The sequence below is a fragment of the Podarcis gaigeae genome (genome assembly GCF_964106915.1).
Source record: "Podarcis gaigeae genome assembly, chromosome: 2".
Lineage (NCBI taxonomy): Eukaryota > Metazoa > Chordata > Lepidosauria > Squamata > Lacertidae > Podarcis > Podarcis gaigeae.
In genome coordinates, this window is record NC_139679.1 from 105,400,572 (window position 1) to 105,427,992 (window position 27,421).

The 27,421-nt window shown below is 46.0% G+C and overlaps 1 protein-coding gene across 1 annotated transcript in view; it reads left to right on the plus strand.

Moving 5' to 3' along the window:
• FAM3D (FAM3 metabolism regulating signaling molecule D) overlaps window positions 1-7,502 on the plus strand; it is a 37,470-nt gene extending 29,968 nt beyond the window's left edge. Inside the window, exons 7-10 of the mRNA XM_083725315.1 lie at window positions 188-238; window positions 1,626-1,710; window positions 2,378-2,504; window positions 5,191-7,502. Coding sequence (XP_083581441.1) covers window positions 188-238; window positions 1,626-1,710; window positions 2,378-2,504; window positions 5,191-5,280 — 353 coding nt within the window. The 3' untranslated portion in view covers window positions 5,281-7,502. The remainder of the gene's footprint in view (window positions 1-187; window positions 239-1,625; window positions 1,711-2,377; window positions 2,505-5,190) is intronic.
• Window positions 7,503-27,421: the final 19,919 nt, after the last annotated feature.

Here is a 27,421-nt window from a genome sequence, read left to right on the forward strand (position 1 = left end):
GAAGCAGGTTGGATTAGATGTTTTCTGCATACTAGGATAATCCAGATTAAAAGCTTGTGTTTCAGAAATCTCTGAAACCAGGGGAAAATTTTATTATTTATTCCACTGCTCTAATATATCTGAAGAACAACGTGGCTGTATATAAGCATGCTACCTTCAAAGCTGTTTTTTCCATTCCAATATCTAGGAAGCAGTGGACAGCTTCTCAAGACGGCTGCCTTTGACATGTATTCTGGAGGTAGGTCAACCACAGAGCGCCAACCACAGAGTTGACTATATTGACTGCAGAGTGCCAACCAGCAGAAAGAATGGACCAGCTTTGAGTGGCAACACGTGGGTGGAAGAACTGAAGGAAAGAATTTGTGTCTTTCTCATAGGAAAAGGGAAGAAATTAGGTTCCGTTTGCGTTCAGAGGTGAAGTTTCCTCGTTTGCACTTTTTGGAATAATATGCGCAATGAAACACAGCCGTTCTTCCAAATTTGCGCTGCTGAGGATTCTGCACTGTGGTCCTTCAGCCAAGCAATGTGCACTGCACGTATGCTAGGGTGTAAAGAGCAGGTGCTTGTGAAAATATCATTTTAAAAAAATGTATATATGGACTGATGAATCCATGGAAGCAAAACCTAGCTTTCTCTGCACTGAAACTACCAAACTTAAAGACACCTGGGTCCCACTGGAACATGGAATTCCTGGCCAACTTGAGGCCTTTATATCTGTTCCCATCAAGCAGAGAGGATTCTTTAAGATGGAGATACAGTGGTACTTCGGGTTAAGAACTTAATTCGTTCTGGAGGTCCGTTCTTAACCTGAAACTGTTCTTAACCTGAAGCACCACTTTAGCTAATGGGGCCTCCCGCTGCTGCCACGCCACCGCTGCACGATTTCTGTTCTCATCCTGAGGTAAAGTTCTTAACCCGAGGTTCTATTTCTGGGTTAGTGGAGTCTGTAACCTGAAGCGTCTGTAACCCAAGGTACCACTGTACTGTTTTTCAGGTTTTATTTTCCTTTCAGGTAGCTGATGTGTCCCAAAGCATACCATAAGGACCTTTTTTTGCATGACATATGGTATATAACACACACACACACACACACACACACACACACACATAGTTAAAGTTTGGGAGGCAGCATGGCATAGTGGTTAGAATGTAGGACTAGGACTGAGGAGACACAAGTTCGTATCTCCACTCAGCCATGAAACTCATTGGGTTCTCTTGGGCCAATCGCAGGTCTCTCGCCCCAACTTACCATACAGGGTTGTTCGGGTCATCAAATGGGGCAGCAAGGAAAACCATGGAGCACAGCTTGAGCTCCTTGGGCGTAATGTGGGGTATAAATGGGGTAATGATAATGATTCTATGTGGGACTTCCTTTTCTTTAAGAACCTCTGAAAAATAGTGTTCTCTCTTTCTTAATAAGCAGTAGGTTCTAGTGTGTGTGTGTGTGTGTGTGTGTGTGTGTGTGTGTACTGAATCACCTCAGAAAGCACCATATATATGTGCAGTCCTTGTTGGTGTTACCTATTCAATGTTGTCTCCTTGTTCTGCATGTATCTTGAGAGACCACTAGATGGCGGGATAAGAAATGAGCAAGCCTCACAATTTCTCTTTGGTTTCCCTGTTAGATGTCAAGCATCTCTTGGATTTCCTGAAAGCAATTAGCGCAGGTACCATCGTGCTCGTAGCTTCCTATGATGACCCAGCAACAAAGTGAGTGAACCACTGATGTGTGTGGCTTGGATTTCTGGAGTCTTTGGTATATAACTTGCTATACTGCCAGCCGAACTCTTCAATTGGGAGATCCTGGTTTCCAAATCTCCCTGCACATCCATTCGATGGCCTCAGAAAATCACTGGCCTGTTACTCTTCATCTTACCTGCATCAGTCATTTTGCTGCTGCTTTCCCCCCCACCATTCTTATTTTGTCCAAAAAAAAGAGTCTTAGGTGTTTTAAGCTTTGTACACCTCTTTGGATAGGGACGCGGGTGGCCTAGGACTTGCCCATCAGAAGGTCGGCGGTTCGAATCCCCGTGATGGGGTGAGCTCCCGTTGCTCGGTCCCTGCTCCTGCCAACCTAGCAGTTCGAAAGCACGTCAAAATGCAAGTAGATAAATAGGCACCACTCCGGCGTGAAGGTAAACGGCGTTTCCGTGTGCTGCTCTGGTTCTCCAGAAGTGGCTTAGTCATGCGGTACGCCAGCTCCCTCGGCCAATAAAGCGAGATGAGTGCTGCAACCCCAGAGTCGGTCACGACTGGACCTAATGGTCAGGTGTCCCTTTACCTTTACCTTTACCTTTACCTTTACCTTTACACCTCTTTGGAATTTTAAAGGGAATGCAAGGTATAACAAATGAATAAATATTCCCCGTCTCTCCAGGCTGAACGATGAAGCACGGAAGTTGTTTGCTGAACTGGGAAGCAGCCACGCTAACAAGCTGGGGTTTCGAGACAACTGGGTGTTTCTTGGAGGGAAGGGGCTCAAAAACAAAAGCCCCTTTGAGCAGGTACCTTCTTGTGAACAGCGGCTGCAATCCCAATAGGCACCTGTGATTATACTGCTTGTATATTTATCTTTTAGGGATTGGTTTATTAAGCAGACATTTGTGAACCTTCCTTCTCTCACGACAATCCTGCTCCTTTGCAAGTGGCTTCTCTGCAGGGAAGCAACCTGCATCGTACAGGAAGCGAGCTCCTTCCTTCTCCTGGTGGTCACGTGTTTCCCCATAGGATGCCTGCCTCTCCTTCCTGCCTGATGCCCTGCCCCCTGACAGCAGCAGATCACTCTGGCCCATCCAACCCAATCTGGGGCTGTCTTTCCCTGGCTCGTCCAATTCTTGAGTTCCTCCAAAAATGCCCCATTTGGCTCTGGCCTTGGCCAAATCCCACTGCGCAGCCCTAATTAGTACACTTGTCCCTAAGTAATAGATGCACAACTATGAGATGTGCTTCCTCATACAGTGGTACCTTGGTTCTCAAACTTAATCCATTCCGGAAGTCCGTTCCAAAACCAAAGCGTTCCAAAACCAAGGCATGCTTTCCCATAGAAGGTAATGCAAAACGGATTAATCCGTTCCAGACTTTTAAAAACAACCCCCAAAACAGCCATTTAACATGAATTTTACTATCTAACGAGACCATTGATCCATAAAATGAAAGCAATAAACCATGTACTGCAGTCAATCAATCAATCAATCAATCAATCAGTAGCTGAACTGGGTTCTTCCACACAGTCACACAAACAAAACAGAAAGAGCCGCAAAATACAAAAATGCAAAATAAATAGCAAAAACAGACAGCGTAACACTCAAATCGGAAGCGTAACTCTCAAAACGGAGCACATTCAGCTTCCAAAAAAAGTTCGCAAACCAGAACATTTACTTCCGGGTTTGCAGTGTTTGGATACCAAGTTGTTTGAGTACCAAGGCATTTGAGAACCAAGGTACCACTGCAGTGGTCATTATAACCTCCTGCACATCCACTGCACCAATCTGAACATGTGCTATTTGTGGAGCAGATTGGGTCAGCAGCTGCTCAAGAGAAAACCTAGTGAGAGAGATGCGGCCATTTGGCACCTTCTCATTGATGCCCCTCTGAGGTGCTGCATTTTGGACAGGCAGCATGGAAGCCATTTATTCTGAAGCAGAGTGTTGTTCTGAACCACCCTCCTTCATATTCCACACACTCAAATGGGCAAATCATTCTGCGTGTACACACACTGCTAGTTATACAAGTATTTAGTCTTCATTCCTGTTCTGCCATATGTCATCCTCACTGTATCCTGGCACGGTTAAAAACTGTTCTAGGATATGGTGAGTAAGGATAGGGCAGAAATTTGATTTTGTTTGCATTTTTATGAGAAACTAACTAATTTGCACTTCTCGAACCTATATGTAAACTGAATCACAGCTATCCTTCAAAATTTGCCCTTCTCCGAATTTTGCATTACAGCTCTCCATTAAAAGAAAAAAGAAAAAGCCTACAGAAATGCATTTATTTCAGGGAAAGGGTGCATAAAAATGTTTGTGAAAATAACATACAAAGATGCGTCATATTCTGGGCAATCATACAGAGAGAGAGAGAGAGAGAGAGAGAGAGAGACTACATACTACATATCCAAAAATGTGTTTATTAAAAGAAATTAGCACTAAATGCTGGTGAAATTTCATGAGGATTTCTTTTAAATCATAATAATCATCACAAATTGATGCAGAAATGTGAAGGGCTGAATTTAAGTTTGGAGAAACAAGAAACTGAGAGAAACCCAGACTGGCTGATTTGCCTATACTTAGTCACAAGTCAACTTGTGATGCAAGGAAAAATATAGTGGACATGAAGGACGGAGCCTACAGGGAGAATGGTGGCCAAATGCTACTACCTTTCTCTTAAGTTAGGGTGGAAATTACAGGGATACAGGTTTTGGCAATGCATTAGGATAAGCTTCCTTGACGGTATGAACACTTGGGCAGTTGGGCAGACTGCCTCAGGTGGTAGTTTGGAGCAGGCTGGGGAGGCTAGGGCTGGGTCACTGCAAGTGAAGTCTGTTGCACAGAGCGTACACAACTTCGCACCTCTCTTTGGCAGTTTCTATTCCCATATTCCTAGATTAATGCTAAATTTGACAAACAGCAGCATGGAAGTGCCCTGAAAGGGTTGGAGGGGTAGGACTTACTTGCATGCAGAAAGTCCCAGGTTTAACCCTCAACATCTCCAGTTAAAGGATCTTTTTGGGAAGCAGGAACGGGGAAGACCTGCTCTGCCAGTGAGAATAGAATCGAAATACAGTGGTACCTTGGTTTAAGAACAGCTTAGTTTATGACTTGGATTAAGAACGCTGCAAACCCGGAAGCAGGTGTTTTGGTTTGTGAACTTTGCCTTGGAATAAGAACATGTTCCGCTTCCTGTTGAGTGTGTTCCATTTGTAAATCGAGTCCCCCGCTGCTATGGGAAAGCACGCCTTGGTTTAAGAACGCTTTGGTTTAAGAACAGACTTCCGGAACGGATTAAGTTCGTAAACCCAAGGTACCACTGTACAGAGGTTGAGGGACCAATGGTTCGATTCAGTATAAGGCATAGCCATATGTGCAGCTCTCCAGCAGTTGACAATCATATGCAAAAAGCGTAAAGGGGAATTCTTATGCACCAAGCTCATTGCATATAGTTGACGGTCTCTCTCCATTTTACTTTCCACAGCACCTAAAAAATGATAAGGAGACAAACAAGTATGACGGCTGGCCTGAGCTTCTGGAAATGGAGGGCTGTGTACCTAAGAAGATGGAATGACAATGAGCTAAATTCAGAACAGCTACAGGTGGCCCCCAGCTGACGACTTTTCACTTTGCCTCAGATATGGTGGAACCAATTCGAACAGACTCAACCCTCTGCCCTTGTGGGGTTTTGAACACCGAGTGCTCTCTATTTCAGCACAGGGCCAGCAGGATTTCAGTGCACTGTTGTGTTTTATTAATAATAGATTCTACAGAGGTGAAGAATCTGAAAGGTATTCAGCAATCGGTTTATGTAATGCCTTTGGAATCAGGTGGGAAGCCAGGACCCTCAAACAGCAACAGCAAACAGCTTGAGAAGAGTTGTTTGAACTGAAGACACATATAATATTTACACACAAGTATGTATATTTATAGAGAGAGAGTCCTCTGCACTGTGGATATGCTGTGAGGCCTGTTTAGATATTAAGTTCTACCTCTAGAGTGAAAATCCTGGCAAAGTTGTTGAGTTTTTTTATTGGGGGAGTGCAGCTGTTGAACTTTTTGGGGGGGACATCTCCCCCCAAAAAATAAAGTTTTGGGGCTTTTTTGGATCTTTAAAGCATTGAAGAAAGAACCACCCTACTTGCCATACATCAGGCTTTCCCCAAACGTTTTGCAAATTCAAAACTTGGACATATTTCAGCCCTATCTACCTCTACCATTGCAGCAAATCAAAAGTTGGATAGGTCTGTCAATGCATGGCGCCAGAAAACAGCACCCATGGGCAGCTGGCAGGGCCCTTAACTCCCTGGCAGGGCTTCTCACTAAAGCCTGTCCCTAGCCCCCCTTTTAAAATGGCTAATCCAGTCAGTGTCAGGTGATGGCCATTTTGTTTTCCCATAGTGCCCCAAAGCAGCACAACACCAGGGGCAGTGTGGGATATGGAATTGGCAGCTGCCCACCAACGAACCAAGTGCGACTGCTGCTGCCACAGCCCGCAGCCAGGTGAGCCTTAAAAGGCACTTGGCTGAGGGCTCCCCCAAACATGGAGCTTTTGCCCTGCCAGTCGCTGTTGCTGTTGCTGCTGCTGTCATTTTTTTGGCTCATAAACAAAGCACGCACCCCACAAACACACAACGGCATGGTCGCGCAGCTTCCACCACAGCCCCCTGGGCATAGGTTCCTTTGTTTCAAAGCCAGGGGAGGAGGCAGTGATTTATTTATTTTTTATTTATTGAATATCCCACTGTTTCTCCACAATGAGCCCAGGGCAGCAACAGATACACAATCTTTTTTTTTTTAAGGAAAATGTTTTGAAACAATATTAAAACACACGCAAATTACAATTTAAACCATTCCAAAAGCAGTTGTGATTAAAGACACACAGTGGTACCTCACAAGATGAAATTAATTCGTTCTGCGAGTTTTTTCGTCTTGCGAATTTTTCGTCTTGCGAAACACGGATTCCCATAGGAATGCATTGAAACCAAATTCCCATAGGAATGCATTGAAACTTGCAAGACGTTTTCATCTTGCGAAGCAAGCCCATAGGGAAATTCGTCTTGCGAAGCAACTAAAAAAACGAAAAACTCTTTCGTTTTGCGAGTTTTTCGTCTTACGAGGCATTCGTCTTGCGAGGTACCACTGTACTTCCACCCAAGTTGCCAGGAAGAGTGTTCTTCAGACACCCAACTCCTGAGCAAACAGGAGTTTCAAATTCAAGTTAATAGTGATGAAAACAGGTGTACCTCACTAGCGAGAGCATTCCACAACCGGGGAGCCACCACCGAAAGGGCCCTGCCATGGGTCAGCGCCAACCAGGCAGCCTCCAATGGCAGCACAACCAGCAAAGCCTCAGTGATACTGGATTGCGTCCAATGTGAGTCCCACTCAAAGCAGGCCCAATAAAATTAATGTACATGATTAATTTAGGTCTATTAATCTCAGTGGATCTACTCTGAAGGTAAGACTTGTATTAGATACAATACTGTGTGGGTAAGTGAGCAGGGAAGGGAGAAGGCTGTCTTATCAGCATTTGGTTCCCTGATAGGCCATATTGCCAGATATTATATAAAAATGGGGATCTGAGAAGACTGAGTTCTCTGTATGGTATGTGTGTAGTCTTCATGTAGTTCTTTCCTTATACGGTTAAATCACTCCAATTTTTGGGTTGTTGCTTAACAACAAAAGTAAGTCCTTTTTATAATTTTAGTTTTTCTTGTGTTTAGCGTTGCTACAAAATGTTTGTTCTGTTATACCCTCCTTTCATAAAATCCTTCGTTTGTTTGTCTATGTTTACTACTAGTGGTATTGCTGGTAATTTCTGCTTCTTCCAAGCGTTTGTTTACACTAGCAGAGGAGTGGGGGAACTTGAGGCCCTGTAGCTGTTATTAGACTCCCATTCCCATCAGTTCCTGGCACTTGGGTCAGTGATGAACAGGTGAGGGGAGTTGTTGCCTGGCAACAGCTAGAGGGCCATAGGTACCACTGCCCCTTGCAGTAGTAGCACAAGCCTGCAGCAGCTGGGCCTGACCAAGCCAAGAGGAGCCCATCCTCTTTCTGTGGTGGCCAGGGCCAGCCCACTCATGAGGCAACCGCCTCAGGCGGCAAGATTCACAGGAGCTGTGCCTCCACCACTACCATGATGGTGTCAGGAGCTCAGCCTACACACGAGTAGGACCCTAGTAGAGACACATGCCCAACTGGCATATTCTCTCCCTCCTAGTCGATCGTTCGGGAGCTTCAAAAGCTTTCTTCTGCCCGAACATCACAGCGACCGATGCCAACAGACATCAGCACACTTATGGATAAGCAGAGTTTGCACATCTTGTGTGACAGACCTCAGCAACTCAGCATTTCGGCTAATCTACTTTATTTACATATAAACACACACGGAGCACTGCAACATGGCTCCCTCTCTCTCTAGCATCTGACAGCAAAGAGAAAAAGAACAAAGGACAATAGTCCCACTTCACGGAACACAGTAACACAAACATCCTGTCTCCGTCACTTCCCACTCTGTGGAGTCAAAACATACACTGTAATGTGAAAGACAAAAATCCCATGACTGCAATCATGGAGCAGGAATTCTAACAGATGGCAGTGATGATGATGATGATAATGATATCCTGCCTATCTGACTAGGTTGCCCCGGACACTCTGGGTAGCTTCCAACAAAATATGCTGTGATGGTTTTGATGTGCTGTTTGAAGGCCGGATATGCCTCCTCCTCAGCAGCTCCCCACAATGCCACCTTTGCAGCTGCTGCTGGGCTCCTCTCTCCCCTTCTTCCCTGGTGTGTGGGGGGCTGCCATTTTGTGGTTCACCTCAGGTACCCAAATGTCTTGGGCCAGCCGTGGTGCCATCTCAGCAAGGGGGTTGATGAGCCTCAGGTGATTTATTGTTTTATTGCTGACCTACACCTGACTCCACCCCTGACAACATAGTTGACAGGGACTTGCCAAGGCCCACACCGCTGCAAGAGGGCCACTTCCAATCCCTGGAGCCTCCTGGTCCTTCTCCTACTCATCCTTGTTGCCTGTTTACTCGGACTACCCCTCTGCATAGGCAAGGACAAGGAAGAATAGCCTCTGCATCCTTTGGCTTCTGCCTCTGGAGTGATGCTGAGTCGAGCAAATAGGCAGTGGCCGTCATAGCAACCGCTTTGAAGACCTAAAAAAGTATATCAAGTGGTCAATACATTTTATGAAATAAATAAAGCAAAAAATAAGGAAGAGGTGCTGGCACTCCAACAGGAGGCAGGGGAGAAATGGGAGCATCTTGCCCCCAAAGACCTTTGAAAATTGGATCCAGCAATGACAGCGGGAATAGGTTTGAAACCAGGGGTGGGATTAAACTAAGTTGCTATGAGCACAAAATGAGGCCTTGTGTGCAACAGGAATTTCCCTGCCCCAACCCCCCACTGGCAGCCTTCTACATTTGCTCTGGGATGTTGACGGAAACCTCAGGACTGTTTTGGGGGAACATGGGGGTACAGGAGGAAAAGAAGGGGGAAGCCGCATTGTGCAGTCCTCACACATATACCCCACTTGGTGCTACATTGAATCCCACTCCAGTTCCGTTTGTGCCTTTTGCTGACAAGGTAGACCTGTTCCTCTTGTTTGTTGACGTGGGTGCGCCTGAAATATATTTTGGCAAAGGTTTGAGCTATTGCAGGTGTTCATTTCTGCGAGTTTTCCTTGAGACAGCAGCATCAAACAAAGCTCCGGCTGTACACCTACTTCTGCCTCACAGCCATAGACTGCTTCTGTGGAAATAACTAAAGTGACTTGGAACTGGATTGAATGCTCTGTGACAAATATTCCTATCCTCCGCACCAAAGATAAAAAGAATTTTACTACGCTGTGGTGGCAATCGTTCAACGACGACACAGTTTTATCTTCTAACCAGCAGGTGGAAATCTTTCCTTTATAAAGGAATAGGAGCAGAACAAATGTTAGGCCCTGTCGTTGGTGAATAGAAACTTCTCTTAAAAATTAAAAAAAGGCACTAGCCTTCTTGCCCAAGACAGCATAGGTTAAAGAACAGAAGCTCATTCAAAAGGGTTTGGGGAATTGAAGCCCTGTGAGGAGTAAACTACAGTCTCCAAGTTTCTTTGAATCCTCTATAGTGTGGTTTTAGTTTCACTGCCTCCTTCAATAACACGCTGCCTATTTCTGAAGGGGAGGCCATTTGCTGGGCCTCTTGTTTTGATTGGGACAAGAGAAAAGCACTTCCCAGTGACTGCACCTGAGTTATGGAATCCCTTTGCCCCATGAATTACCATCAGCCTATTCCCTCAGTTGCTAAAGACCATTTTATTCTGGCAGGATTGTATGTAACCGATAATGTTTTTTCGGTGCTGTTCTTGGCTCCCTGATTTTGGTATCGTTGTTTCTGCAAAATTGCAATTAATCCACCTATGGTGCTCCTTCTGTACCATGAAGTTCAGATACAGATAAAGGGACCCCTGACCACTAGGTCCAATCGTGGCCGACTCTGGGGTTGCGACGCTCATCTCGCTTTATAGGCCGAGGGAGCCAGCGTACAGCTTCCGCGTCATGTGGCCAGCATGACTAAGCCGCTTCTGGCGAAGCAGAGCAACGCACAGAAACACCATTTACCTGCCCGCCAGAGTGGTACCTATTTATCTACTTGCACTTTGACATGCTTTTGAACTGCTAGGTTGGCAGGCGCAGGGACTGAGCAATGGGAGCTCACCCCATAGCGGGGATTCGAACCGCCGACCTTCTGACTGGCAAGTCCTAAGCTCTGTGGTTTAACCCACAGCGCCACCCGCGTCCCTTGAAGTTCAGATATACATGTTTTTAAAACTAGCATTCAAAAAAATAGATTAGGGGTAGCCAATGAGGTTCCTCCCATCCTTTCTGACCATTAACCACAGCAGCTGGGAATGATAGGCACTGTTGGCCTCTGTCCATCTTGAGGACAATGGAGTGCGCCTTCTGGGGTCAAGTCAAACCACTGTGTTAGCTGTACCAAAGACAATGCATAGGACTGTCCCATTGAAACAGCACGGAACCAAATTAAGTAGAGGGCTGTGCCTGTCCGCTCAGGGCTGATTTGCTCCCTGGTTATGGCTTGCTGCCTTCACATTATGCAACGTCATGGTTTAAGCTTCTTCTCTGTGGGCAGCAGCAAGAATTTGGGGGGTGCGGGATGGGGAGAGAGTTCAGGGACCGTCTGGCTGTTCCTGATCTCAGTGGCGCAGAAGGCTTGATCTCAGCAGGAACCCGCCGCCTTGTTCCTCCAGAAGTGGGTCTCCGTGTGCTCCTTTCCCAAAGCTCTCTCACCAAAGCTTCATTGAGGTAAGAAGGCCGTGGGGATACGGATAGAGGAAGAGAAGAAGACCGGGTGACACAAAACCTCTAGGCAAGGAAGGAGCTCAGAGTGCTGAGGCCCAGCTGTGCTGCGCAGGTTGAATTCCTTCTCAGCTTGGCTCTGCGTTCTGTGACATCTTGCTGTGTCAAGTCTGATTACTCTAATCTTCTACAGGCTTTCCCCCCAGCACCACAAGAAGGGACTCTGCTTGGAAGCTGGGCACTGACAGCATGAAAGCTGCCTTTGTGTGTAGCCCCTGGCAGTCGTTAGGTATATAAGGGGGAGAGGGAAGGGGGGGGATGAATTCTTTACATGCCAGGGGAAGCCATCAAGGGAAAACTTTTCTGCTCATCACCTTGAAGAGCCCGCTGTCCCCGATGCTCCTCTGCCCCTCTTACTCGGCGAGTAGAATGGGAGTGCAAGGAGCTGCGCGCCATCAGCCCTTTCTTCAGTGCAGGGTGCAGAAGGCGTCTGTCCGCACATAGGGGCAGAATAAGAAAGATCCGTTTCTCTAAAGGGGGCCAGTGTTGTGCCTTTTCTCTGACACGCATTGCCAAAGCCAGGAGAGTTAAATCGAAACCACTGCAGGGAACGGCACTGAAGTCCTTAAAATCATGGGAGCTGCTCATGGGAAAAAGGTAATGCTTTTTCGCTATGTGTTTCTGCTTTGGATGAGACGGCACTGCCTAGCTAGCCATTACTGGAATTAACCAGCTGAGATGGATGTATCGTGGTGGCTTAAGTGCCAAACTGGGTGTTACTTTGATTGCACAGAAGACAGGGCTTAATAATAATAATAATAATAATAATAATAATAATAATAATAATAATTGCAGGTGCAAAGGAGGTGGCTGTCATCAGGTTCATGAGGAGGAGAGGTTTGTCCCTTCCCTCTCCTCTGCAATAGTGACCCTGATGAATATCCCTCCCTGCACCTGCCCCACAGGTCAACTATGAAGCTTAGGGTGAAAGCTCCCATTTGCACCAAAGGGAGCATTCCTTCCCCCAAGACATCTGGTCCTGGAGGGGGGATTTTGTCTGGATCATGGTTGGAGGGGGTCAGGATAAAGCTCCCCTCCCTGGGTGCTGTAGTCCTGTCCTGATAGCATCCCCGATCCACACATGTACTTAAAGAAAAGGCACAGATCATAGAATCATAGAGTTGGAAGGGCACCCAGGGTTCATCTAGCCCAACCCCCTGCAATGCAGGAATACACAGCTGTCCCACATGGGGATCGAACTTGAAACCTTGGCCTTGTCAGTGCCATGCTCTAACCAATTGAGCTATCCAGACTGTAAGTGAGCAGTACACAGTAAGAAGAAGCCACTCTGTGGAATCTGGTCCCACCTAGGACCACTCTGGACATTGTTTTTATTGTACATCCATGATTATTTTTGCTCATGATGGGATCGGGGCAGTTGTACGTGATCCTGCTTTCAATGCTACTTGTGCCATCAAAAGATTTGGGGAAGATATACTGCTTTGCTTCCAGTTTGTGCATGTTCCATAACTTCCTTCTGAAGTTCTGTAACTTTGCATACCACAGCTGATGTTCCAGTTTATTTATTGTCCCACAATTGCTGCGCTACAGACTGCCCTCCAGATGGCAATAGTGGTACAACATTGGGGAAGCATCACAGAACAACTAATACCGTAACAGGGAATGATGTGTGGATGATCAAGTATGAACCCACCACTAATTTATATTCTGCATCCATAACCTGTTCCAAAATACATGGGCAACCCCTTGCAATTAATCAGATGGATAAAACATCCATCTTTCAGGGGGCGGGGAGTAGCTGTGATACTTCAGTCAGTAGAGCATGAGACTCTTAATCTCACGGCCATGGGTTCAAACCCCACATTGGGCAAAAGTTCCTGCACTGCAGAGGGCTGATCCTTGTGGTCTCTTCCAACTCTACAGTTCTATGATAATAATAATAATATTTTATTATTTATACCCTGCCCATCTGGCTGGGTTTCCCCAGCCACTCTGGGCGGCTTCCAACAAAACACTAAAATACAATAACCTATTATACTGGACCGAGGCTGTTTAGGGCTTTAAAGGTCAGCACCAACACTTTGAATTGCGCTCGGAAACGTACTGGGAGCCATGATTCTATGATTCACAAAGCCAACGAAGAGAGCAGGACTTCATTGGCTAATCTGGAATGCTGCAAGTATTGGGGTCGTATTTAAAAGATGGTCCCAGGGGTATTTCCATGAATACTTTCATCCAAACAACAACAGCAACGCATTTAAACACAAACAACAACAACACCTAAATAACATACTCACAAATGGTTTCCCATTAATTTTATTCTCATGGAATTCTTTTTGGTTAAGTTTAATCAAATGGGAATTAGTTTCAGGAGGGCGGGCAGGGGGGGAATACTGAACTCAACTGCCTTAAATAGAAATGTGTGTTTACTTTCATTGTGCTTGCCAGACACTGTTGAACTACAACTCCCATCATCCCTGAACATTGGCTGACTGGGCTGATGGGAGTTGGAGTCAACCACAGCTGGAGGGCCACAGGTCTCTCATCCCTCACTTACAATTATTATTTGGATTTATTATTTCATTATTACTACTTTTTTCTGCTAATGCACTCATAGTTTAAAATAGTGCCTACATTAGCTATACTGAATATGTTCTGTGTATGGCTCTGCTAATGTTTACATGGCTGTTAGTTTGTACGTATCTTTATGACAAAAAGAAAGAAAGAAAGAAAGAAAGAAAGAAAGAAAGAAAGAAAGAAAGAAAGAAAGAAAGAAAGAAGAAATAGTGTCAGTTACACAAGATAAAAGAGGGAAAGTGATGGGAAGGGAAATAAGGGACAGCCAGGTTCCCTGGCCACTGATGGAGGCACTTCAGGAGAGGAAGAGCCAATTGGCCATTGGAACTGGCCAAGCACAGGAAGAGAGGTTTTTCCAGTCTCATTACCCTCTCTGCCCAGCCTGATGAAATAGCTACTAATGGAGATAATTCCAGGAACAGTGGAGCAACAAGCAAATTAGTCCCGGTCAAGCCAATGGACAGGACCTTGCTATTTCCTCTCTCTTTTTAAGTACTGTCAGTGGTGGAGGAAGCCGCTGGGGCACCCGGAGCCTAGGACTTGCCGATCAGAAGGTCAGCGGTTCGAATCCCCACAACGGGGTGAGTGAGCTCCCGTTGCTCGGTCCCTGCTCCTGCCAACCTAGCAGTTCGAAAGCACGTCAAAGTGCAAGTAGATAAATAGGTACCGTTCTGGTGGGAAGGTAAACGGCGTTTCCGTGCGCTGCTCTGGTTCACCAGAAGCGGCTTAGTCATGCTGGCCACATGACCTGGAAGCTGTACGCCGGCTCCCTTGGCCAATAAAGCGAGATGAGCGCTGCAACCCCAGAGTCGGCCACGACTGGACCTAACGATCAGAGGTCCCTTTACCTTTACCTTCCCTGAATAGTGAGGTATTCTGGGTGCAGCGCCACATGGATTGAAAATGCCTTTGATCTCTCTGTGTTAAAAAATCTCCTGCTAGTCCCTTATCTTTATTCAGCTTCCCTCCTTTTTTTCACTTTGAAGGAGAGAGTTATTTTAAACAAAAGCCTATTAGGACGGCCTGCCATCCCGATCTGACTTAATCCCATTGTCTGGTGTCTTCGTTCTTTCTTAATACTGTTTACCTGTCAAGGACCTTCATGTTCTCTCAGTGCATCAAGTGCCTTAGCCCTTGTGCGAAGTCCCTGCAAATTCTTTTTTCAATTACAATTGACATATAAGCTGATTGGAATAGAGGGAAGACTATGGAGAAGAGACTCGGGTAATATTTGTACTGCTTCTCACTCCTTTTCGGTTTGTTTACTTTAAGGGGGGCAGATGTTCACTCTTGCACAGGTGAAATGGATATTCTTGCTGGGTGTGTGCAACATTTCTTCCCCTATACATGAAAATCTAAGGCTGTCGTCATGCTCTGCAGTTCATGTGGCCACTGGGCAGGAGATCAAGGAAGCATTGTTTTGTTTTTGTTTTTTAAAAACATTTAAAAATATTTTATTATATACAATGCACACCCAACATTATAACTACAACCATTCAAATACCGACAATACAAAAACACAAACATAAATGTTACACCTACGTGATTTCCCTCCACCAGTGTTCGTCATTTCTTATGTTTATTATATTCTTATTTATATTGCAATTTGTAACTCTCATCTTTAATATTGTTATTTAACTAATATTTTGTTTTCTGAATCAACTTTACCAACTTAATCTAGACATATCAGCATGTTGTCAAGGAAGCATTGTTAATAAGCAGATGATGCTTTTTTCCTGGAACTGTGCAGTAACTTCAGTCTCCAGTGACTTTATAATAAAATCAGTTCCATGGTAGATGCTGGAACCCCAGAAACATATCACTGCTCAGAGATTGTGGTGCGTGTAGCAATATCCACAAGTTTCACCCTCATCCATACTGAAACTGTTTTGTAGTCATTCTCCCCTTCCACAGAGAACTGTATAGTTTGTGGAGTAGGGTATGGATCTGGGGATTGATAACAGAGAATTGTATGCTGCATTAGACATTTAAGATAGCACAGCACACTAAACTCTCTCATATCTATACATCTTAGAAAGCAATCCTATGCACACTTACTTGGGAGTAAGCCCTAACTGACAGGTTAATCCAACCCTAACTTCTTTCACCACACTCACTCCAGTGTTATTTTCTTGAAGTCAGTGTTCTTCACCCTTGGGTCCCTAGAGGTTGTCGGACTACAACTTCCATCATCCCCAGCTGGTCCGAGGCGGTGGGAATTTGTGTTTCATTTCTCCTGCTTATTCTCGGTCATGCAGCACCCTTTCCCATACCCTCCAACATTTCTCTGATGAAAATAGGGATGTATAAAACATATACATACATATATAAAACATATATATGACATATATAAAAACATGATTAAACATTAAACATTTAAAAACTTCCCTATACAGCCTTCATATGGCTTGGGGGTCTCATAACTCGATACTTTTCAACGTTTATCAAATGAAAATAGGGACAACCTACCATATCCACTAGGGATGCGGGTGGCGCTGGGGTGTAAACCACTGAGCCTAGGGCTTGCTGATCAGAAGGTCGGCGGTTCGATTCCCTGCGACGGGGTGAGCTCCTGTTGTTCGGTTTCTGCTCCTGCCAACCTAGCAGTTCGAAAGCACCTCAAAGTGCAAGTAGATAAATAGGTACTGCTGTGGCGGGAAGGTAAACGGCGTTTCTGTGCGCTGCTCTGGTTTCACCAGAAGCGGCTTAGTCATGCTGGCCAAATGACCCGGAAAAACAGTCTGTGAACAAATGTCGGCTCCCTTAGCCAGTACAGTGGTACCTCAGGTTAAGTACTTAATTCATTCCGGAGGTCCGTTCTTAACCTGAAACTGAAGCACCACTTAACCTGAAGCACCACTTTAGCTAATGGGGCCTCCTGCTGCTGCTGCGCTGCCAGAGCATGATTTCTATTCTCATCCTGAAGCAAAGTTCCTAACCCGAGGTACTATTTCTGGGTTACCTGAAGCGTATGTAACCTGAGGTACCACTGTAAAGCGAGATGAGCGCCGCAACCCCGGAGCCATTCGCAACTGGACTTAACTGCCAGGGGTCCTTTAGCTTTAGCTTTACCATATCCACTAACATTTCGCTGATGAAAATAGGGATGTCCTTAGGAAAAGGGGGACATTCTGGGATCAAATCAGAAACCAGGACCGCTTCTGTAAATCTGGGACTTTCACTGGAAAATAGAGACACTTCACCTGGAGGATCTGCTATTCCCCTTTATCATCTTTGAACGTCATATTTAATTGTGGGAGGGGGAAATTTATCACCCAAAATGATTCTGAGGGAAATTTCCAAAAGACGAAAATGTTTTTGTTTTTGCTCAACCACTTTCGGGGAGTCCTTTTTGAAATATGGCAACCCTAGTTGAACATTTTTCAACCCAACTACAAGAATGCATGTTCCTCAATTCGCAATGGGTAAAAGTAGGGTAGGAAAAGCAGACAAGAGATCAGTGTTTGTGGCCTGCCAAACAGAGGGCAGCTTTAGAGCATGAAAGGGAAAGGCCTCTTTTCATTCAGAGGAGCAGGCAACGGAGAACCCTCAATGTTTCCAGGGGATTAGCATGTAATGCCAGCTACTTAGGCAGCTGGGTCATGTGTTTGTGCCAGAGTTCCAGGGCCTGGGACGGCATCTACTTTAAAGAGAAAGGGACAGAGGTGCCGTCGCTTAAAAGGCTGAGCCGTTCACATGCCCTTCTCTTAACTTACTTTTATACATTTCTCATCTGGAAAGCAAAGGCTAACAATGGGGAAAGAGCTCCGCCAGTGGGGCAAGAAGGTGGGCTCAGAATTGATTTTCAACTTGTGCAGACCTGCTTGGTTTCTGAGGAGCATTTGGCACGGTGGAGATATTATTGCTGTGGCATAGCAACCGTTAGAGGCCGAACCAGGAGCTAGGCAATGTGGGCATGCGCCCAGAGTTTTTAGGCTGCAAAGGGGCCTGGTCCACTACTTGCTGCCAGCCAGAGTGAGAGCTCCATTTTGTGTTTTCCTCTAGAAAGTTATAGGAGAAGAGAGGCACACATGGTGTATCACTTGGAAGTTCTGTGTGGCACTGTTTAATGAATGCTGGCGTGGACTTAGGACCCCTCCGGAGTGGTAGCTTTGTGGAGGCAGGGGTCATGGGTGGATACTGTAACACAATAATAGTGCACTAGTAGAGACTTGGGTGGCGCTGTGGGTTAAACTACAGAGCTTAGGACTTGCCAATCAGAAGGTCGGCGGTTCAAATCCCCGCTATGGGGTGAGCTCCCATTGCTCCTGCCAACCTAGGAGTTCGAAAGCACACCAAAAAGTGCAAGTAGATAAATAGGTACTGCTCCGGTGGGAAGGTAAACGGCGTTTCCGTGCGCCGCTCTGGTTCGCCAGAAGCGGCTTAGTCATGCTGGCCACATGACCTGGAAACTGTATGCCGGCTCCCTTGGCCAATAAAGCGAGATGAGCGCCGCAACCCCAGAGTCGGTCACGACTGGACCTAATGGTCAGGGGTCCCTTTACCTTTACCTAGTGATGTTTTCCCAGTAGTAATGTATGGAAGTGAGAGCTGGACCATAAAGAAGGCTGATCGCCAAAGAATTGATGCTTTTGAATTATGGTGCTGGAGGAGACTCTTGAGAGTCCCATGGACTGCAAGAAGATCAAACCTATCCATTCTGAAGGAAATCAGCCCTGAGTGGTCACTTGGAAGGACAGATCCTGAAGCTGAGGCTCCAATACTTTGGCCACCTCATGAGAAGAGAAGACTCCCTGGAAAAGACCAGAAAAGATGGAGGGCACAAGGAGAAGGGGACGACAGAGGATGAGATGGTTGGACAGTGTTCTCGAAGCTACCAGCATGAGTTTGACCAAACTGTGGGAGGCCGTGGAGGACAGGAGTGCCTGCCATGCTCTGGTCCATGGAAACGACTAAACAACAACAAGTGGGCTTCCCTTCCTTACGAAGAGAGTTTCAGGTGGACTGAGCAGACGAGACCAAGAGTGGGTCCTAGAAGGCAGTTTCTGCACGTGTTTTTAGATGGAAGTGAGGGGCAGATGGGGCTCATCACCCTGGGAAGGTAGCCCATCTAGGAGAAGGGAAAATCTGCTCTTAAACCTCTGCTGCATTGTGGGATGTCTTCAGAAGGAGAAAGGGCTAAGGAGCAGAGCCGTCTTTCCTATTGGGCTTACTGACGCGTTGCGCCAGGATGCTGGCTTCTCAGGGGCACCCCAGTGAGTAGGGGAGCTGCATGGCTTTGCTGGCAACCTCCCTTTTCCCGGCCAGCTGTGCCCCATTAACCAAATGGCTGGCAGGCATGCAGCTTGCCTCCCAAGCCTCCATGGGAGGAGAGCGATCCCTGCAGAGACTTGGGGAAAGGTCGACAACTCTGGGAAACGGGGGAGGTGGACCTCCGGAGGGATATTTGAACCATGGCCCTGGATATGCTTAAGACAGTCCTGCTAAGGAGTACGGAAAGCCCTACACAAATCCAGAGTGGAATCCCTAAGACGGTCAAATAGCACCTTGTACACCTCCTACCGGCAATTCCTGAAGCCAAGCAGGTGCCAAATGTGTTTCTCTGCTTTCCTTTGGACCACATCAATGAGGCTGACAGGAGTGTCTTTTCACCTGGGCAGCCCAGGACCTCCATGCACACTGTCCAGGCTTGTGCCCCAGGGAGGTCACTCCAGCACTGCTATTGTAGCAGTTTGACTTCACCCTGTGGTTTTTCATACGGAAGTAAATCCAAGCTGCTTACATTTTCCATTTTGAAGAATGTATTTCTGCTGATCCCCCTTCCCTGTAAAAGTAGTTCCAGGGGGTTCCCAGTTCCTCCAGAATTGCTATTCAGGGTGCACAAAGTCCTGCTGTGGGGAAGAGGAGAGACAAAAACCTGCCTGTGCGAGCCCAACTCCACTAACAGTCTCTATGGCAGGCATGAAATAAAAAGTTTAATCATTTATCTGCTGCTACTTCTGAGGGCCAGCTGGCTGGCTGTGTGGCCAGCAGGTGGCAGTGCAATAATGTTATTGTTTCCATGTGTCTGCTGGTATGGCCAGCTGCAGAGGCTGTAAAACAAGGGTCAGCAAACTATTCCAGCAGGGAGCCGGTCCACTGTCCCTCACACTTTGTGGGGGGCCGGACTATATTGGGGGGGATGATGCAAGAGCAACACGAGCCCTGGTGGCTGCTTACCTGTGTCTTGCGAGCGGCAGGGGCTGGCGGTGCCGGCGGGACAGTGAGCAGTGCACAAAAGGGCTCCGGAGTGCGGCCGCTTAAAATGGTGGCCGCTCGAGCACTGCTGCTGTTGGCACCAACAAAGCCCAGTCCCCTTCCTCCTCTAGGCAGGGCGGGGAGAAGCCAGGAGGAGGGAGGGTGGAAGCACTGGCGCCGCTGTCGTGGGAGGGAGAGGGAAAGATCGTGCACGCTGGCAATCCACGCGGAGATTCCCAGACCGTCCGCAGGCTGGATCCAGAAGGCAATTGGGCCTGATCCAGCCCACAGGTCTTAGTTTGCCGACCTATGCTATAAAACGTGTCAACTAGCTGGGAATCCCTCAGGTATAGAAACAGAAGAGAGCCTTATGGGACTTCCTGGAGTCACACATAAGCCCCCAAAACTGACAGACATACACTTACTTTGTATGGCAGTTATCTGGAACTATAATTCTGAGGGAACCTTTGTAGGCCAAAGAGGTAGCCCAAATGGCAGCGTTATACGCTCCAACATTTCTCCAATGAAAATAGGGACGTCCTATTGTGAAATGTGCAGCTGTTGCACATTTCTGCACCTACCTGTAGATCAAGTTATTAACAACTAAACTGCTGAAGCGTCAAGCTGGCAAAGAGGACCTCTTTCACTTTTCCCTCCCCCTGAAGCTTAAATAGGAGTGCCCTGATAGGCAAAAGCAATTGTTAACAAGCCATATATCTGAGGTGAGCAGCAGCCAACTTAATGTGCTGGGGTCCTTGCAGAGAATGTTGGATTGATGGACTTTGGTCTGTTTACTGTTTGGAGCAAGAGCACATTCTCGGGGTCACTGATTAGCTAGGCCTTTATACCCTACGCATATTGTAAGGTGCCCTGTGATCCTTGGATGAAGGGCAGTATCGGAATGCAATAAATAATAATAGTAATGCTGTTATAGATCTAGGGTACCAAAGTCCGTTAGCGAGCGGTAGACATTAATGAACAGTAGTATTTAGATAGCGTTTGGCGTATTGGAGGGAAGATTCCAGGCCAGTGGGAAAACACAGGCTAAGCTCCCTTTCCAGGCCAGGGCATCAGCTGGGATAGAGGCTGTTAACATGATAAAAGGTTCAGTTACAGATAGGTAGCCGTGTTGGTCTGCCATAGTCAAAACAAAAAAAAATTCCTTCCAGTAGCACCTTAAAGACCAACTAAGTCAGTTCTTGGTATGAGCTTTCGTGTGCATGCACACTTCTTCAGATACACTCATAAAAGGTGATAAAAGGTGTTGATGTCCCATCCCAGAGGAATCCTTGGGTCTGTGCAAGATGGAATCCCAGTAATCCCAGTCAGGAGGAGGAGTTACACCATGTCATTACCAAGGGGGGAAGTTTAGTCTGAAGACTATCCCTGCCTTCGGGTCTGGCCATGACGAGAAGGATACAGGTATCGAGAAACATGTCCCACGTGACATACAATCATGTTTTAAATTCACAAAGCAAGAATGTATACTCTTAAGCTGTGATCCTATACACATTTACATGGATGGGAGCAAGTCCCACTGATTGTAGTGAGGCATGCTTGCAAATACAGTGGTACCTCAGGTTACATACGCTTCAGGTTACAGACTCCGCTAACCTAGAAATATTACCTCGGGTTAAGAACTTTGCTTCAGCGTGAGAACAGAAATCATGCAGTGGCGGCACGGTGGCAGCAGGAGGCCCCATTAGTTAAAGTGGTGCTTCAGGTTAAGAACAGTTTCAGGTAGGAACAGACCTCCAGAACGAATTAAGTACTTAACCCAAGGTACCACTGTAATGCAACTGGCTGAAACAGAGACCAGGGAGTGCTTACTCCATCTTCCATGTGACAGCCCTTCAGATCTTTGAAGTTGGCTCTCATATCTCCTCTCAGCCTCTTCTTTTCCAGGTGATGTTTATATAAACCACAGACCATGGGCAGATATACCCCTTTTCTTTCACTGTGCAGTGTGCTTTAGTCAACTTTTGCCAAACTAACACCCCAAATACTTGTATTCTGCTGGTCTGGCAACCAACATGAACAGCGAAAGAGGATAAACTGGCGATGGGACCACTTGGCCGTTTGTCATGGAGTCTGCCATGACACCATGGTAACAGGACACTGTGATAAAGCCTGTTAATGGGGCATTGTGCCTGGTGTCAATATGAAATCATAACTTCCCTGCTATTAAAAACCCATCAGGGTTGTTGTTCATTTTGCAAAGCTCAGCCAGAAACTTTGTAGGACTATTCCCAGCTTGTCCTCTCTTGAACTTGTCCAGTTACTTCCCAGCATAGAAATTAGGAATTTTTTTCTTTCTCTCAAAGATAGATAATGCAACATTACAACAACAAGCACTCATGGCTCTGAAGAGCATTGTGTCATATGATACTAGTTGAAAACTATTGTGTGTTGAGGTCAGGGAATAAAGGTAATATAATATTTCTGTCTTACTCAAAAAATAAGCAGATGCCTCACTTTACACTTCTTTGCCTGCGAAGCAGGAGACAGGAAGGACAAAACAGGAGACACTTTGGCAAGCTGACAAGGGATGAGCAGAAAAATCTTTGAGTTCTGGGGCTATAAGTCAATGTGAAGAAAACTAAGACAATACATGGAAGAGCAAAACCGGTGTCCCCCCCAAACTCTTCATGCTACATGCAGGACAGTGAAATGGGGGCTGGGGGGGTAGATGGGTTTCATTGCAAATTATTGTGGGGAAGGTGAATTTTTCCTACCGTTTTCTCAGAGAACTGTACTCTGCAAAATTACTTTTCATATTGAATTAAACTCTGTGATAAGTTTATTATTATTATTATTATTATTATTATTATTATTATTATTTTATTTATTTACACCCCACCCATCTGGCTGGGTTTCCCTAGCCCCTTTGGGCGGCTCCCAACAGAATATTAAAAACACAATAAAACATGAAACATTAAGAACTTCCCTAAACAGGGATGCCTTCTGATGTCTTCTAAAAGTCAGGTGGTTGTTTATTTCCTTGATATCTGATGGGAGGGTGTTGAACAGGGCCGGCGCCACTACCGAGAAGGCCCTCTGCCTGGTTCCCTGTAACCTCACTTCTCACAGTGAGGGAACTGCTAGAAGGCCCTCGGAGCTGGACCTCAGTGTCTGGGCTGAACGATGGAGGTGGAGATGCTCCTTCAGGTATACTGGGCCAAGGCTGTTTAGGGCTTTAAAGGTCAGCACCAGCACTTTGAATTGTGCTCGGAAACATACTTGCAGCCAATGTAGGTCTTCCAGGATCGGTGTAATATGGTCTCAGCGGCTACTCCCAGTCACCAGTCTAGTAAAGGATAAGAACATGCTGTGCTTTGCCTCCACAGTCGAAAGAAGTAAAACTTCTGAATACTAGTTGCTGGACTGTGGTGGAGAGGGCTCTTGTGCTCAGTTCTGGCTTGCAGGTTTCTCAGAGGCATCTGGTTCCTACCAGCAACCGTGAGAACATGATGCTGGACCAGATGGGCCATTGGCCTCATCCAACAGCCTCTTCTGATGTCCTTATGGTGAAGGAAGGAAGCCATGGGCCTAAAGACAAGGACTGGAAGGGGCAGAAAACCAACCACTTTTATTTTGCCTCCAGTGATGGTGATGATAATGATAATATTGGCTTTGTAGGCACCAGGGGGAAGATCTCAAAGATGCCATTGTATCCAAGGTGCCACAAATGGCAACCTCTGGTCTAGAATGAATGCCTTAAAACCAGAAACCGAAAAAACAAGCGTACTTTAAAGGCGCTGATGGCCATCCACTTGGATTAGAGAAATTCATGGAAAAGGCTATCAATGGCTACTTGTCACAATGGCTAGGGTCTACTGCCATTGCTCAACGCAGCATGATTCTGAACTCCAGTTGCCAGAAACTGTAGTAGGGCAGCTTCCAATAATAATAATAATAATAATAATAATAATAATAATAATAATAATAATAATAATTTATTTAATTATTTATTTATACCCCACCCATCTGGCTGAGTTTCCCCAGCCACTCTGGGCGGCTCCCAATCAAATGTTAAAAACAGTACAGCATTAAATATTAAAAACTTCCCTGAACAGGGTTGCCTTCAGATGTCTTTTAAATATAGGATAGCTGCTTATTTCCTTCACATCTGAAGGGAGGGTGTTCCACAGAGTGGGCGCCACCACAGTGGTACCTCAGGTTACATACGCTTCAGGTTACAGACTCCACTAACCCAGAAATAGTGCTTCAGGTTAAGAACTTTGCTTCAGGATGAGAACAGAAATCATGCTCCGGCGGCGCAGCAGCAGAAGGAGGCCCCATTAGCTAAAGTGGTGCTTCAGGTTAAGAACAGTTTCAGGTTAAGTACGGACCTCCGGAACGAATTAAGTACTTAACCTGAGGTACCACTGTACCGAGAAGGCCCTCTGTCTGGTTCCCTGTAACCTCACTTCTCGCAATGAGGGAACCGCCAGAAGGCCCTCGGCGCTGGATCTCAGTGTCCGGGCTGAAGAATGGGGGTGGAGAAGCTCTTTCAGGAATACAGGACCTATAGCATTCAGGTCCTGCTTGTGGGTTTCCTAAAGACATCTGGGTGACCACTTTGCAGGTCTGATCCAGCAAGACTCTTAGTCTTCCATTTATCACAATTTGATGGGAATCCATTTTGGAGCTGGTACCCAAACAACCTGTAGCACTTGGGGATGGGGAGGTTAGACTGCTTTATTGTGTTGTCTAGTTTGGGGCCTAGCTCACTGTGGACAGTACACCCTAGAAACAATGAGCCCTGCTGGGAAGCTAAGGCTGTTGGCTGCCCTTCTTTGCTTTCTATGCTTTGAGCTGCCTTCCTTTCCATTAGCATCGTTCTCATCTCTCTTCTTTTGCCACCCCCATCCTGTGTGCTCAGGATGCCTCATCCTAATCTTTGCTGTGACATGAAACCATTCGCTTGCCATTCTTTATAAAGCTGAAGGGAACTTAAAGAAGCTGAGTGAGAGACAGCAGTCAATGATCTTAGCCTTTTGGCTAAGCACCAGCTGACAGATCTTGCTGCCAAAGACTGATGGCTCCTCTGGCTTAAAAATCGCCACCAAAAATGACCTCCTTTGAAGCCAGCATAATAGCCCTTGTATTTTAGAGTGCTTCAGAGCCGCTTGCCAATTCTCGGGTGAGGAGACTCACGCAACGGACTTCACATGTTCTGAGCCTGACACCCATGAGACGCTTGTCTTCTCTGTGGCCCTGTCTAGCAGTGTATTCTGGGAAATCACCCAAGACCTGATATCGAGAGAGAAACATCCTTGATTTCTTTCAAATCCAACTAAGCCAAAATTAATCAGGATATATTTTCTGACAAATTTTTGGAAAAGAGTGTTCCCTCTTTATTTATTTATAAGCTTTCTCACTGGCCCTTCACCATAAGGTCCCAGTGATATAATACATAGTTACGAAAACAAGTGCAATGTGTTCCTATCAAAACGGAACATTGTAAATACAGCAAAATTAATGGGTCCCCAGAAGAAACTCAAAATATTTTAACTGCCAAAGGTCAGGGTAAAGAGGTGTGTCTTCAGCATATGGCAGAAGCTGTGCAGTGAAAATGCGAGATGTGGCTCTGTGAGGAGGGAGTGCCACAATTTATGGGGTGCCACAGAGAAAGACGTCTGTCTCCCAGGCTGTACTTCTGAGGGTGGTGGAACTAAGCACTTTTGTCAAGTTGCTTCTGAAGGAAAATTCAAGTCCTGTCCTGGAGAATATAAGGTGGGGAGTAGTCATAAGAGCTGTGTTGGATCAGGTCAAAGGCCCAACATCCTGTTCTCACTATATTTTGCAAAATGGCTTTCCAAATTTCTTCATCCATGAATTCTGGACACAATGAGGATCCAGTTTTTAGTACTTTTCAATATTATTTTAAAACCACTGAAGGAAGCATTGGATTTGTCCCCACTACTCCTGCCAGTTTCCAGCCACTCCTTCTTTCAATCAACCAGCATGAACCAACATTAGAATTTCATTCAACATTAAGTGAGCTGAATTTTTTTCAATAGAGGGTTTTTTTCTGAGGAAAAGCTGTTGGAAAATTCCACCTCCTCACCCAAGAGTATTCAGCTAAATGCCCCACTATTAATGATTTTGCTGCTCGCAGAAATAGTCCACGATGTGGAGTAATCCTGTAGAGGTCTACTTAGAAGTAAGTGCCACTGAGTTCAAAGAGTTTTCCGCCCATGTAAGTATACCCATGTAGGGAACGCGGGTGGTGCTGTGGGTAAAACCTCAGTGCCTAGGACTTGCCGATCGTATGGTCGGCGGTTTGAATCCCCGCGGTGGGGTGAGCTCCCGTCTTCGGTCCCAGCTCCTGCCCACCTAGCTGTTCGAAAGCACCCTTAAGTGCAAGTAGATAAATAGGTACCGCTTTATAGCAGGAAGATAAATGGCATTTCCGTGTGCTGCGCAGGTGCCAGCTCGCCAGCTTGCAAAAGGACGCAGGTGGTGCTGTGGGTTAAACCACAGAGCCTAGGACTTGCCGATCAGAAGGTTGGCGGTTCGAATCCCTCGTTGCTCAGACCCTGCTCCTGCAAACCAAGCAGTTCAAAAGTACAACAAAAAAGTGCAAATAGATAAATAGGTACTGCTCCGGCAGGAAGGTAAACGGCATTTCCGTGCGCTGCTCTGGTTCGCCAGAAGCGGCTTAGTCTTGCTGGCCACATGACCCGGAAGCTGTACACCGGCTCCATCAGTCAATAAAGCAAGATGAGCGCCACAACCCCAGAGTCGGTCACGACTGGACCTAAAGGTCAGGGGTCCTTTACCTTTTAAGTATGCAAAGGATTGCAACTTTTGCAGTACAATCCCAGTCATGCTTACTCATAAGTCCTACTGAATTCAATTGGGCTTTCTTCAAGGTACGTGCACTTAGGATAAGGTTTTTTTTCAATGAATCAAGGGACACTTTTCAATTTCAATGGATTTTGTATGGGGACTGATGTGTAAATTCGGGGACTGTCCCTGGGGAACGGGGACGTCTGGTAACCTTAATTTAGGATTGTATCTTAAATCTCTTTCTGACTGCTAATTTAAGGTGCAATCCTACCCACCAATCCAGAAATAAGTCCCATTGAACAAAATAGGACTTACTTAGTAGGCATGTATAGGATTGCTGTGTTTATACACCTTAAGATTTATTAATCACCTCAGTCTCTCCCCAGTTCATGAGATCAGATTTGGAACAGCATAATATAGTGATGGCAACATTATTTTATGCAGACCTGAATCTGTTCAAAGGCACTCCTGCCATGGAGCAATTAAGTTTGCATTATTGGTACTTAGATTATGTGCGGGCTGGCAGCTGGCTTCATCGAAACCGCCTCAATCAAAGCAAGAATGCAACCAGAGATTACTGGTGGCATTCATTCCGTTGAAAGGTGACTCTACGCTAGCCAGGTGTGGGACAATTACCATATGATTAATACTTAGCGTAGGAGAGCAGAGCAGGCATAAAGCTTTGACAATGGCATGGCATGCTCTCTTTCAGGAGAGCCATAAAGCAAGGAACCTGTGTGGAATGCACATTTTGCCACTGGCAAAAATGTAGCGGCAGGGAAAAGACACATGGAGAGAAAT